Below are 14,846 nucleotides of genomic sequence, written 5' to 3'. Positions count from 1 at the left end.
AAGCCAAAAAAATGTGTACAATAGCATAACGACATTGAAAAGATATCTTGAGGCTTCTTTATCTGTGTTGCTTAATAAAAAAACTTTTGATGATCACAACAAAATTATTTAGGTGATAATTTTTTTCTGTCAAATCGAAATTTGATTTTAACATGTAACATTTTTTAAATTCCAGGTTTTTTGACAACCATGTTTAATGTAACTGGAATATTAAAAATAATTAAAATAGTTAAGACTCTATACACAAAAACTTCAAGTATATAAAATTTTATTATTTATTAGACGATGGATAACCACAACCAATAAAGGATTATTTAAACAGACTTAATAAAATAATCTAAAGTATTTAAGTAATAAAGTCTTTAAAAATATTTAGCTTATTTAACTAAGTAAAAGTTGCATAAAATTGTTGTTATACTTGCTCACATTCTATTAAAAAAATTGTTCAAATAACTTTATAAACTTATTAAAAGATCTTTTACTTACAGGTTGCATGCAATTTAAAACATCTTTTTCCCTACACAATTCAAAATAGTATTTATCGAAATCATCTTTGGCGAAAAAAGTATTTTTACACCTATGTACACAAAAATATTAGCTAAAAACTTTATAAGTAAAATGAAACTAATAAAACTACATATTATAAATAAATTCAGACGAATCCAAAGTTTTTGTACTTGATCGCTTCACACAGCTTTGCTTGTAAAATTTCTCTGAAATAAAATTTTGTTAGTAGTTATTACTACTTTTAAAATTATTCATATATTATATATAACTGTTCAAAATATTGGTTTAATTGTTTGCTAACAAAAGATCCTAGTGAAGTAACTTCACTGGAATATAAATAAAAACAAATTATACAGTAATCTTCCTTTATTCTACCAACATATGTTTCTGTGTGTCAACGAATCAACACACTTCAACTGGGTTCTGTAAAAAAATAATTACTGTAATGAGAGAATAGAAGCATAGAATAAAGTAGGTGTATACATGTAAAATAAGATATTTTCTACAGATATTCACCTTTCATACTTTTCATTCACCTTCCACATACACATTCACTTAACATATATTAATATAATTATATATCCTAAGTAACATATAGTTTTGTTTATTTATTATTTTTATCTATTTCACACAAGTCACTTTCTATTCTCCGAATTTTCATATATTCACTTTACCCTCCGACTATAATTCTTCACACCTTTATATGTAAGTTCCAAGTTTTATTAGAAACCTGTATTCAAATCACAGATAAACCGTGCTTTTTTACCTACTACGCCTAAGAGAGCTAGTAGGTTTTTTACTGCAGGTTTATACTTAGCATATGACTACCTTGTTGTTTTACATTTTAACTTTCATATACAACACAACTTACTTATTAAATATTTAAAATATCTGTATGGGATATTTAAATTAAACAGCTGACTCCTACTTAATCAATTAATTATTCTATTAATTATAAAATACAATATATATTTAATTTAGGTCATTATGATTTTATGTATGTCGCTGTAAATTAATTACCGGTCAGTACATTGTAAGCCCAATAACAATTTTGGTTTTTTTTTGTGTTTTGTTTTTTCTTAAAATTTAATTTTTTCATTTTTGATTTTTACATTTGAACTAAATCTGCTTCCTAATTTTATATAACTTTGATTAACTCATTACAAACATTCAATATATAATATACATGTTACATCGAGTTTCTGTGACTTTTATTGCCTTCAGCGTCGTTAAGTTTTATTAAATTTTATTGATTCACTAACTAATGGTTAATGTTTTATTTTTGTTCAAAATAGATTACATAAAAACTAAATTAATGTTCTTTGCATAAAAGTTAAATAGATTAAATAACCTCATTTACATTGTGACGTAATTATTAGTTTTAATGAATGTATTTCGTTCATTGATTAACAACAGCAAATTTGAATTAGTTATCTTTCCCATTAACGTGAGTTGTTTGTTTATATTATGATTTGTTGTTTTTGTTGTGTAATTTAGCGTACTTTACTTATTTTAGACTTAATAATCACAAATATTATATAATTTTATAACAGTTGGATTTAATATTAAGTATTTTACCTATTAATTACTATTATCTGTAGAAAATATCTTATTTTACATGTATACACCTACTTTATTCTATGCTTCTATTCTCTCATTACAGTAATTATTTTATTACAGAACCCAGTTGAAGTGTGTTGATTCGTTGACACACAGAAACATATGTTGGTAGAATAAAGGAAGATTAATTATAATACTGTATAATTTGTTTTTATATATTATATATAATAACTAGAACTAGTTACTATTGAATATGTAGTTAAACACAATTTAAAATGAGATGCATGAAGTAAAAAGCTAAACTTTTATAACTTTTTTAAACTATCACTAAATGAATATTGAATTTAACCAAGTTTTTGTTGTATTTTATACACTATAACTTTTAAAAAGCTATTTAACCCATATTCCTATTATTTTAGTGACTAACTAAAAGTTTATAAACAACATAATTGTGAAGTAAAACAACTTTGTGGGCAGTTTTCCTAATCGTCGTTAACATTTTCAAAGTAGCTAAACAAAACCTAGCAGTATACAAAGAAAAGCTGTTCTTAAACTGCTTATTAATAAAGAATCTTCCTAAAACCAAAACGTTCCCATTTTAACTCTGAAGTACTCTGAAACGCCAACAAACCTGGTTGGGTACAGCGGAAGGTAGAGCTTGTTAATGCAGGTGTTGGCGGTGGGCAGGGTGTCGCTGTCGGGGTGCCTGATGGTTACGGACGGCAGCGGGGTGTAGCCCTCCTCGCTGCACGCCACGTTCGGGCTCCCCGTCCAGAAGAAGAGGAGATCGTTCTTCTCCAGGTCGCTCATCCCCCGCACCGTCCACCAGAACCACTTCTTCAGCGAAGTTATCTGCGATGGGCTGATGTCTGCGTTGTATTGTAATAGAATAACAAAGTGATGTGAAGAAATAATTGTTTGAACGAAATTGTACATAAAAGATGTCCTCAATTAATTATTTGTTTAGATGAAATCACAAGAGAAATTTTAACTTAAAAAAAATTAATGAGAGTTTTATAAATTAAATATAAAATACATGTGTATATCTAAGAACTTAATGTGCTTCTAAAATTAATATTTTTTTTAAAGTGAAAACACTAATTTGATTATTTGTAAAACATTTTTTCAATTATCTATTATAAATAAAAACCTTTTGACTTGGTGATTTCTTCTTCACAGAAACTTGTGTAACTTATCAGTTTGTTGACATCGACTTTACTGTTTCCATTCAATAAAAGTCTGAAGTCTTCCGGAGTTAAACAATCCAAAAAGCTTTTGGGAATTACATCCAACACACCTTTTCTCATCTGAAATTTAATTTGTTATTTATTATTTCAAGTAAAAAAACACTTCACAAGCTTTGGTTATACTATCATCAAAAAACACTAAAACATAACAAGAATAAACTAACTTCTAATAAAGCAGGTTCGCAAGATTTAATCATTCTTTGTGTGGCGTATAATCTCAAATATTCACGAACATTAGATTTATCAACAGCAATGTTTCTACCATTTTCTTTAAGATCAACCTAAAAAAATATTTATAGTTATTATTTTTTAAATAATTAAATAGTAAAACTAGTCTTCGTTTATAAATTTAAAATTTATCTTTAATCCACAATTTTTCAAAAACTCATACAGAGTATAAACATATTAAAGTAAATTAACTTAAAAAACAATTTACTGAAGCTACAGATATAAAAACTTTTATCAACATTAGTTTATTATTTTTGAACACAGATTATTATTTTATTTAAATAATAAAACAAACAATTCCGCCGCCTTCTTCTTCTTTGAGATTTATTGAAAAATCAAAATTCAAATCTGTACCTTCATCAATTAATTTAACACTCTTTCTCATGTTTTCAAACATTTGCATGTCATAGAACGCCAGATCATACCAATTCACCTTTAAAAATTACTTAGTTATGACTAATCAATACAATAGATACTAAAGTTATACATAGTTGTTTTAACTTTTTCTGCTAAAGTTTTCTTTTCACAAATTAAAATATATATAAACGTACAAATGTCTAACAAACTCTACTTTTTAAAATTGATTTATAAAACAAAAAATAGTAGAATAATTAACTGGTTTATAATGTTGAAGTTATTTACATCTGTAAACATTAAAAATAATTTTGAAGTAATAACTAGAAACTTTTTTAGTTTCCTTATAATTTTCGACTTTTGAACTATTATAGCAATTTCATCATTATAAATTTATTATTTCAACTCTAATAAAACAAAATCAAACGTTTCTATTGAGTATGAGTTTGTACACGTGTCTGCAGAGGGGCAGGGGGAAAAGTTCGCACGTCATCAAGCAAATGGCCATCAGCCTGCCCACATTGCGGTAAGCGTTGATGCGAACTTCGCTCACGTTGGAGTGCATTGAAGGTGAGTAGAAGTCGAAATTCTCCATCGGCTTGTAAAACAGCGGCTTCGTGCTGGTAAAAAAATATTGTTTTTGTTAAAAAAGAAATTAAATTTGCTGGTTCCGAAAACAAATTTTTAGATACTGTATGTGATGTTAGATTATAAAATTAAGGATTAGTAACAAAACAAGCAACAGAGTTAAAGGTTTTTTTCAATTTTTACCAAGCGTTGTCAATAGTATAACATAATGTCAGAGTAAATGAGATGTGTTTATATGTTTATTAAAAGCGTGTATTACCTTTATACTACCAATCAATGTTCAATGTTCATATTTATCAGTAACAACTACATTTTTATTATTGGTCACTTTAAACAAAACACTTATGTTCACAACATTAATTAAACAAAAATAAAAAGATTATCAAAAGTATTAATCAACTTAGTTATAAAAACCTGTTTTTATCAAAATCATCTTTTTGATCGCAACTTTCATCTATTTCCATGTCTAGTTGAGATTTCACACTTTTTTCTTCGTACTCATCGTTTGTTACTGAAAACAATAAATACAAATATTTTCACCAAAAAACTACTTATGTATTTCAGCATCTCAACTACGTGGTAAACTACAACTTTATAAAAAAATTAAAATCATGCTCAACTTGAAAAAAGAACCTCTCTAAAATTTTAGTTATATACAATTAAGCACTCAGTTAAATATAAATACCTTTGCTGCGTGAACTTGGAAGGGGGTCGAGTTTGGGAATGTTTTGGTTTTTAACAAGTTCTTGAGCGATCAATGCGAAGAAACTTCTGGCAACTCCGTATCCTTCACCCGGTTCACCTTCGAATCTCACGTCCAACTGTGACGTCATTATTAGTTGATTGATGAATTAATTGTTTTAATATAGAAAAAATATTGAGATAGTTTTAAGGGTGTATATCAAGTCTTAAAAAACTTGTAACAATTAAATGCTTTTTTTTAGTATTAGTATAACAACAACAACTTTAAAATTCTTAATTGTTGCACTGTACTTTTAAATATGTATGCGTCTTTATTTTATAATATAACATAACACATTTGCAGTGAACATTTTTATAAAAACATACAAACCTCAGTGAGAGCCAATGGTTGGCTGGTTTGTTCTTTTATTCTGTTCATGTACTTCACGTTGAGCGTGCTGAACGTTGATTTTATCAAATCGTCGCGTTCTCTATTCAAATGATGGATGCTTATTTTGTCGTTCCTGTTCAACTTTGCTTTGAAGTTTTCCAAAAGCTTTTTGAACTTGTACGCCCTTACCTTTGAAAAAATAACTTTGGTAAAAAGTAGTTGCTATTTCATTACAATGATAAAAACTTGTGTTCACAGACAAATGGTATACTTAAAACAATTGTTGATATCTAATTTCTTAATCTTAATAATTGTACAGTAATACCTTGAAACAATATTTAATGAGACATTCTAACTGAAACAATTAACTCACTTGAAAACCTCCCAATTCATACAATATCGAGTTGGGTTCGGCTCCCACACTTTCAAGGAACTGCTTGCAAAATAACTCCAAAGTCAGTCGGCACCTGCTCAACAGTGACGTCACAGTGCTTTCGTTCGTTTCCATGAAATTACCTACCTAAAAATAGTATAAATTTGTTAACATAAGTTTCTAGTTTAAGAATTTTTAGAGATATTTTCAAAAGTGCAACTAGTTAAGGCTGATATAAATTTTATAAAATATTTACATTTTTAATCGAAAAAGTATGCTTGGCCTGCGGTTTGATCTTCAATGACAACTTCAACTTTACTTTTTCCTCCTCCTCGTTCAGCCTCTTCTTTTTGGCGGGAGTTTGCGCGCCTTCCTTCTTGCACCTCAGCCTCTTCCTCGCCTCCTTCGATCTCTTCTTCTTGCTCCTGCCGCTCTCATCTCCTTCTTTCGCTTTTCTACTGTCCGTCACGCAGTTTGAAATCTGAACGTCCAGCTCGGAATTCGCCGCGTTCGATTCTTCCTCAGAAGCCGATGTTGATTGGGAATCTGTGAATTGGAAAGTTTATTTTATATTAAATAACAGTTTTCTTTTTTTCTTCTAAGTTGAACATTTGCAAATCAACTAAAAGTTTATTAAAAATAAAAAAGGTTATAATGTAATACTAATAAGTATATTGTTAAGTACATCAACACTTAACATTGTTATATTTCCTATTGATTGTCTAAATTTATCAAAAAAACCTTTATATAGGTTGAACTGTTTGGATGTCGAGCTCAAGCCCAGCGCCGGAATTTCCTCATTCGTTTCATCCTGCAGAAGCTTGCTCCTTCCGAACAACTCTTCTTTTGTCGAATTTATGTGCAGAATGTGCGGTTGCGCCGCTAGTGGTAAGGCTTGCTCCACTCTCAACTGAAAATATTTGAAGTTTTTATTTTAAATATAAAGAAGGCTGACTACTGATTTAATATTTTTTTTCTGTTTATCCAAAAAAACACAAGAAGAAGAAAAATGTTCGATTTTGATTATATAAAAACAACATATACATATAAAGTATATTATGTTGTAAAAAAAACTAGTTATTGAAAACAAACTTCGAACGGGTTGGATTCGGCTTCGGGCACGAAACACATGGATTTGCTTCTCTTGAAGAAGTTCAAATCGGCGGAAGAAGTCGTCAGCTGTTGAGATGCGTCTTCTTTTGCTGAATGCCTCAACTCATCATCTTCGCCCGAACTGCAGCTGATATAATTAAATTTATACAAATTAGAAATACAAGAACTGCTGTGATTGATTTCTAACTTTACGATAATACAAACTTAAAAGTCCTATAAAAAAATAATAAAAATTATCTATAAGAATTATTAAGTTACAAACTTTAGTAGAAAACAAACTAAATTTATTCAACTTGCTGGCTGATTAAAACATTTAGTGAAATCTATAAATTTTAGTAAAAAACAAACAGAAAACCTTGCACAGAAAAAGTAAAAATTTTAGAGGAGGTAAAAAACTATTACCAATTTACACTTTGAAATTGTATGAAAAAACTAAAACACAGAACTTAATGTACAGATTTATAAATTTTAATACAAAACAAACAGGTCAGTGAAGGTCCTCCTCATTGTCGATGTATGATCGAAGGTGAATCCCCTGAGAAGGGAAATGTACGCGTCAAACACGTAAGCGACGTGATGGAGGGAGGGAAGGTGAAGGTGGGGCATCCGCAGGTGGTGCTCGTCCGAATGCGAGCGAATCAGCGACAGCATGTAAGAAAAGAAGTCCTGAAGAAATGTTTAAACAGTCTAGACGGGGTCGGTTTCAAAATGTTCTTTGAACACTTTAAAATTTTACTAACAATCAATTGAGATTTACAGGGTTGCATAACTTTTTTAAGAAACTTCTCCAAGGTTTTTAAATATACATGTTTTTGGGTCAATTTTTACAAGGTTCCAACTTAAACTTAAAGAAAAAATTATGGAAATCCATAAAATATAGCAAACTTATTGGGAAATTATCAAAAAAAAAATCAATGAATTTTAAACGTTAAGAATATATTCTTAAGGTACAGAAAGTAAAATATGTCATTAACCGTTTAAAAGCAAAGTATTAATAAGAAACTTATGTAAGTTCAAAAGTTTTTGAGCTCTAAATTTAGTTAAACAAGTCAACTTTAGATAAATTGTATTTAATATAGAAGGAAAAATATATCCGCTAGGTGGCACAGTATGGTTACATTTTAGTACTGAGATTGAAAGGACTTTGACTAATAAATAATAGTTAAACTTTTTTTTAGTGTGCTTTTTCACCACGCAATGTTGCTGTTTAGGATTCCAAATTTTTATCACCAAGCAAAAAACATAACTTCTAGGGATTTTAAATAATATTGCAAGTTTTTAGGGAATTATAGGGAAGTGGGAACCCTGTTTTTAGTTTAAAGCTAAATTTAAGATTAAAAACTGTGCTAAGTAGTATAATAACATTGAAAAGATACTGTAAAGACTAAAAAAAATTTATGATGATGATAAACTTTTTTATCTATATGGTAGATTTTTCGTGTCAAATTAAAATTTTACTACTTTACATGTAAAAAATGTTTATAACTCCAGGTTTTTTAGGACCTATGCTCAAAATTCAAGGTTTTTTTTCAAAATTTCTTAAATTACAGGTTTTTTTTAGACTAAACTATCAAATTCTAGATTTTTTGGCAACTCTTAAATTAATATACAACTTTTACTAAGTTTCCAATTTTCAATTACTTTAAAGTTTAATATAAGTTATTTTGGAGGTACTAAAAAAAAATCATTACTTGTTTAATAAGTCCATTGATATTTTCCAATTCTTCTTTTCCACTGCTGCTTGATTTTTTCTTGTTGTTTGAAGAACTCTTCGCTTTTGACGCTGGAAAAAAGGATTTTGTTCAAAAAACAGAATAAAAACTTTGAAACATTTATCACTAGTACAGAGAGCATTTCATATACATACTACTGTTTTCTTTTTTGTTATAACTAGCTCTGTTTGTTGTGTACTCTTTTAAATTATCTTTTTTACATGGTTTATTCTAGCAGCAGGCTGTAATATATATAATAAAAAATATTAATCAACAAAAGCTACTTTATTCACAACTATAGAATATAAAATATGTTCATACCATTATTTTTATTGAAGTAGGGATGTTTGGGATGGTCTTCATGAGTGTTGAGAAGCAGTGACCTGCCGAACCTCAGTTGGGCTTCAGTGGAATCCATGATCGGCATCAACCACTGCCAAGTCGGTTTCAAAAGCTGCTGCACGAAACTCCACAATCGAACGCTTTCCTGTTGTTTTAATTACTTATATGAAATAAGTTGCTTAAAATCTTTAGAAAAACTCAAAGCTTTTTTTAAACTTTATTTTAGTTTTGCTACCAATATTATGACACACTCTTCTCTATTAAAGTTTAAGAGTGTTTATACTGTTTGAAAAGATCATAAAAGTTCATTGAAGAACAAAGCTTATTTACAAAGTACATAAATCTTGATATTTACCAACAAACCTCGTGATTGATGGCGACGGTTTCGCTTATCGGTGAAAGCTTGCGGTACTGGTTCTTGTTCAACGTCACCATCAGGTTGCTGATTTCTCTCACGACGACGCCGAACAGCCGGGCCAGCCTCCGGTTGGTGACGAGGGGGGAGCAGTTGTGCCCCAGGTCGCTCAGAACGTCCGAAGTTTTGTCGCTCAACTTCCGCATGGAGTTTCCGCCCATTCCTGCGTTTGCATACAAAAAAATCAAGGTTAAAATTTTCAAAAGTTGCAACCAACTACTTACTGAAACGGTTAAAATCAGCGAAAACTGATAAACTGTTTCTATTAGACTGTTGGCTCTGAGGCTGCTCTTTCTTTTTGTTTAGAATTTCGTTTCTGACGCTAGCAAATCTTTTTGTTAGCTCGTCAGTATTTCCTAAAATTTACAAATTGAAAAACAAATATTAAATATTTTTTTAATATCACCAACCTAATGACCATCTCAGTTCCTTTGGAGGTTGTTGACGTTCTTTGAGCCGGTCTTGATCATTTGAATTTCTTATAATTTTTTTTAATTTTTAATCAATGTTCATATTATATTTCATTATTCTTTAATTTTACATAAGTTTTGCAACTAAAGCCAAACGTTACAGGTTTGAATTTTTCAAACTAGTGTTTATAGAATTAGTATTTGTAAACGCTTTCTTAGTTCTAATGACTTATTTTTGATATACAAACCTTTCATATCTTATCATAATTTGTTAATTTAGTTGAGATAATCTAAAACCAAAATATATAACTGAAAACTAATCAAAACGATTAAAAACCTTTCCAAAGCTTCATAGTAACTATCGTTCGAACGCCTTCTATCATTATCTTCTTGGAAACTAACTTCGGAGCCTGTTAGTAAAGTTGTTACATAATTAACAAACATTAATCGTAAGTTCTGTTTTACTAAACCGAAAAATTTTTATAAACATATATAACTCTCAACCAGTAGTTCTTAACCTGGAGTAAATTCCCTTGTTTAAGGGGGTAAATTTCTTTATTTAAGTTATATAAATTTATGTTTATTAACTGTCTTTTTTTAATTTTTGAAGTTAGTATTTAATTGTATTTATTTTTAAGTTAAGTAAAATCTTTAATTTTTTATAGTTTTCAATATTTTTTAAGCTTCAAGTTCAAAAAATTTAGTTTTTTTCCTAAACATTAAACACTATTTTGTATATTGGGGGTAAATTTGGTAATAACCAGGGTTCGTGCGCGAAATTTTTATCATTTAGCCTGACTGAGAACATTTTAGCCTGACATTTTTTTCAAAGTAAGGAAAATCCCCTTTAGAAGTCAATTTAGGTATTGGTAACTACTTGATTACTACTATTGTAGTCTCTGACTTCAACCAGCTTTATCTCAAAAATATTTTGAGCATTAAAAATCTGCAAAAAGCAACTCATAGCTTAATTACAACTCAATAAAATAAGACTAAATTTTAAAAAGGTGATTTGACCCCCTTATACCCCGTGCATTGTCGTGTTTTATTAAAATTTAAAATGAAACGCTTACACGAGTATTAGGTATTAAAATAAGCAAAAATGTTTATTATAGTATTTTGACTAATACTTAAAGTGATACATAATTATAGATCCTAGAATCTAAATAAATAGAGTGATTGTTGACGTCGTATCGGATTTAAAAGGCTTACACTTAAATAAAAAAAACCTTAATGTTTTGTTCTTGTAAAGAAAAATTAATTATACCTAAAATTTGTAATCCCACAAAACTTAGTATTTATATCTTAAAGTTAAGTTTTAGTGTTGTGAATATCTCTTATAACTTTAAACAAACAGTAAAACAAATGAATAAACTGCTAAGAGTTTTAATCTAAAAAGTATTTGGTATAGTGCCTTTAAATTAGAAATTAAAACAGTGCAACTAACTAAGCTCTGAAAAACATAGCTGACGTAAACAAATTCAAACAAACAGCTAAGTTGTTGAACTAAATTGTAATGTTAGACTGTATTTTTTTTATGAAGTTTCATAATCATGACGTATATAATCTACTCAAAACTAAATAATGAAGATTCTTAAAAACTTTTTAGATATTCAACAAAAGGTCTTAAGCATTTATATTTACAAATATTGACTGATTTTGTCTTTAATAACTAAATCTTTGTTTAGAAATATATTCACATTTCAATTTGATCTTAAAAAGATTTCTCAATTTTTTCTAATCAAAAATTTTCAAGCATTTGAACGGAGAAAAACTGAGATTTTCAAACTTTAAAATAAAAAAACTGATTTAGCCTGACGTTTTTCAACTTTTTTCAAAAAAACTGATTTAGCCTGACTTAGCCTGATTTAGGCTGACGCGCACGAACCCTGAATAACCTTCATTAAAAGGGCTAAAAAATGAAAAAAATGTTAAGAACCGCTGCTCTAAATTCTACAGAACTAACTACATATTAATGAAATATCAGACAATTTAATAAACCTTCATCATCGGACTGTATTTTCACGAAAGTTCTCCTCTCACCACCCCTCACGTCATTTTCTTCCTCCTCCTCATCCGAGCTTCGATCTTCCTCCTCCGCCGAGCTCTCGTCGTCCACCACTATCTGGCGATCCGACCTTGGTCCCTGGTCCGCTTCGTCTCGCTTCGGGGGACTTCCCGGTCTCGAGGTAGGCTTTTTGTCCTGCCGGTGGCTCGACTCGGCCAACGGCGCTTCCTGAGTTTTCATTGGGATATAATTAGATACTTGTTGCTAGAATAATTAAAAAAACACTTTTAGTAAAAAAAAATATTTAAGTTTAGTGAACAAACCAACCAACAAGCTTTATAAATGCTGAAGATATAAACTCAATTAAAAGTTTCAGTATTATTAAGCTAATCCTTTTTTGTTTTCGTTACATTATTTACAATACTATTATTACAAAGGGTTACTTAGTCTAGTTAGGAACTAAACTTGAAGGAATTTAATTCAAACCTCAATAGCGTATCTTGAATCGTCATAATTGAACAATCCAGAGTTCATTTCATCTTCTTCAAAATTATCATTTTCATCGTAATACTGCATCCCTTGCAGCAGATCCTCTTCCATATACATGCTTCCCTGTTAAATGAGTTTATGCGTAGTATAAATTAAGGTCTGAAATTATTTTCTTATTGAATATTTGAACAAATTTAGATTATTTGTTCAACTTGATGATGAGAAAAATTTTGAAGATATTTCTCAACAAGTTTAAACACAAAAACTAGAATTAAACTTCTCACAACCCTTAGATTAAATATTTTTTTATTATAATATTTTACTCCTAGGAACGTAATACTGCCATATGCAGACAATATAAAAAAAACTTTAAGTTGAATTTACTTTCGAGTTTATAATTCCAAATTTAAATGATTGATTCAATTTTTAAATTAAAAAATCGAACCGCGTCTCTTTGTTGGTCTTCGGTTTGCTCGGTCGTAGTTCTGACCCGGTGGCTTGTTACGTGCGGTTTCGGTTTATCCGGGAAATCGTCATCGTCATCTCCATCGTTGTCGTCGTCGTTTGAATGCAAACTAAAATTTGTTAAGTTGTTTAGGTGGTTATTTTCAAATATTAATAAGATAAAATTATCGTGTATCTAGCTGCAATGTTTAAAATTTAATTATTCGAATAAAACCGTTTGTACTTTTATTTGACAATAAACCTTTAAAGCAAGTACGAATTTAAGACTTCGCCGACAAACTCCAAAAGCAGAAATGTCAGCAATTTAAAACTTTATCATACAAACCAAATAATTCACAAACTTCAAGCTGAGAGGAGGGGAGCCGAACAGCGATTTGTTGAAGTCGACCGCCTCGGAAAGTTTAATGTTTTTGTCGTGGAAATCCTGGCTGGGCACGGTCACTCCCATTCTCACCGGAGTTATGAGCGCCGTGGCAACCTCGGCCAACTCACAAGCTGCAAGTGGAAGCAGCGCCTGTAGGATTTTTTTCAGGTCACACAAAAACTTTTACTTTCATTTAAATAGAGGTTATCAAATAGAAAATATTTCTTATGTGATACAGAACATTAATGTAAAATAAAACAATCTGCACAAAAACTATTTTTACACTATATTTCTATTTACAGAGTAGTGAATTGCCGGAGTAACTTCTGTAGGTAGTAAATTTACTTCGGAAAAATAAAATGGCATATATTTAAATTTTACAGTGTTAGACAATGATAGTAAGTTAACCATCGAAAAATGGTTTTTAAATATGTTGTCCTAAATCATTCAACTTCGAAAGTAGCTAATTATACTGATGTATTTTAAAATTAACCAAAAAACACATAATGTAACTACTGAACGACTTATTTACTTTCCTTAAATAAACAAACAGAAAATCTCTAATTTTTACAAAAAATTTATCGCTAACAAACCATGAAAATATTCCTGCACCTCTGCTTGCACCCCTGCAGCGGATCTTTGAACTTCTCCGGTCGCGTCTGCCCCTGCAGCGATGCGTACACCCTGATCGCGCTCCTGACGAACTGCCGCGCGTAACCGACGCCCTCCCCCTCCTTCCTGTCGTTGACCATCCTCACCAGCGTCGCGCACAGCTGGTTCACGTAGTCGGACCCCTTCTCGAACATTATCAGGCTGTTCACGAACCTTTCGACGTGGTAGACGTCTGTGGAATGTATTTGAAGTTGTACATCTACTCGTGAATTAAATCGAGTTGTCGATAAATTTCAATTGGGAATATGGTGGTAATAAATGTTAACAAAATAATTGCTTCACTGTGTTACAACAGTGATAGTTTTAACTTTTCAACTTCATATGATATTTTTGTTTTGCTTTATACAATCTTTGACAGTTCAGTTAATAATCGAAAAGATAAATTCTAGAAATAATTAGCAAAAATATTTGTTTTTACATCACAAACTAACCGGACTGTTTTTGCAGCAGAATGAGATCTTCCTGCACCAAGCTGGAGCAGTTGTGAGGCTCGTTGCCGGATTTCGATTTGTTGAACTCAAACAGAGAAGAAACTACTTGGCTGCTTCTCAGCAGCTTGTTCAGTGCAGTTTCGCAAAACCTGAAAAATTGTAGCATGATTATCAAGAAACAAACAATTTTTATATCTTTACAAAAAATTCTTAAAGCATATATTTTTGAGAATTTTAAAACTACTCTTGTGTGTGGAAAATACATATTTCAAACTAGAGATGCTCAAACTGAAAAGAAAATAATATTTAAAATTTTACCTCGGTGGTTTAAGGTCGTGTTCGGGTTCTCCTTCGGAAATTTCGTTGAAATCGTCCAACATTCGATCGGGTAGCTTGCTTCGTAACATCTCGCTCTGAAGTTTGTACTTGCTGCTGAAAGTCAAAGGCATTTGGGCGTGCTCCTTAGCTTGGCGGGTGAGTGTTTCGACCTGTTATA

At 30.4% G+C, this 14,846-nt stretch overlaps 1 protein-coding gene across 4 annotated transcripts in view; it reads right to left on the bottom strand.

Annotated features, from left to right (window-relative positions):
• Positions 1–274: 274 nt before the first annotated feature.
• Positions 275–14,846, bottom strand: part of LOC145839598 (E3 ubiquitin-protein ligase UBR5-like) — a 34,574-nt gene continuing 20,002 nt past the window's right edge. For 3 of the 4 annotated variants that reach the window (XM_082947218.1, XM_082947220.1, XM_082947219.1), the window contains exons 28-54: positions 14,669–14,838; positions 14,351–14,499; positions 13,841–14,091; positions 13,225–13,397; positions 12,864–12,993; positions 12,416–12,541; positions 11,923–12,157; positions 10,259–10,331; positions 9,922–9,989; positions 9,736–9,867; positions 9,460–9,674; positions 9,076–9,241; positions 8,734–8,825; positions 7,527–7,708; positions 7,022–7,169; positions 6,671–6,839; positions 6,186–6,475; positions 5,930–6,076; positions 5,557–5,745; positions 5,170–5,305; positions 4,899–4,995; positions 4,324–4,516; positions 3,838–3,975; positions 3,479–3,595; positions 3,218–3,374; positions 2,699–2,936; positions 275–713 (exon numbers count right to left, since the gene is read on the bottom strand). In XM_082947218.1, the coding sequence (XP_082803344.1) occupies positions 653–713; positions 2,699–2,936; positions 3,218–3,374; positions 3,479–3,595; positions 3,838–3,975; positions 4,324–4,516; positions 4,899–4,995; positions 5,170–5,305; positions 5,557–5,745; positions 5,930–6,076; positions 6,186–6,475; positions 6,671–6,839; positions 7,022–7,169; positions 7,527–7,708; positions 8,734–8,825; positions 9,076–9,241; positions 9,460–9,674; positions 9,736–9,867; positions 9,922–9,989; positions 10,259–10,331; positions 11,923–12,157; positions 12,416–12,541; positions 12,864–12,993; positions 13,225–13,397; positions 13,841–14,091; positions 14,351–14,499; positions 14,669–14,838 (4,242 nt within the window). In that variant the 3' untranslated portion in view covers positions 275–652. The remainder of the gene's footprint in view (positions 714–2,698; positions 2,937–3,217; positions 3,375–3,478; positions 3,596–3,837; positions 3,976–4,323; positions 4,517–4,898; positions 4,996–5,169; positions 5,306–5,556; positions 5,746–5,929; positions 6,077–6,185; positions 6,476–6,670; positions 6,840–7,021; positions 7,170–7,526; positions 7,709–8,733; positions 8,826–9,075; positions 9,242–9,459; positions 9,675–9,735; positions 9,868–9,921; positions 9,990–10,258; positions 10,332–11,922; positions 12,158–12,415; positions 12,542–12,863; positions 12,994–13,224; positions 13,398–13,840; positions 14,092–14,350; positions 14,500–14,668; positions 14,839–14,846) is intronic. The other variant, XM_082947222.1, reaches the window with a different exon arrangement.

Source organism: Thalia democratica, chromosome 6, assembly GCF_965202585.1.
Source record: "Thalia democratica chromosome 6, ktThaDemo2.hap1.1, whole genome shotgun sequence".
Classification (NCBI taxonomy): Eukaryota; Metazoa; Chordata; class Thaliacea; order Salpida; family Salpidae; genus Thalia; species Thalia democratica.
This window is presented reverse-complemented; position numbering and strand designations above follow the sequence as displayed.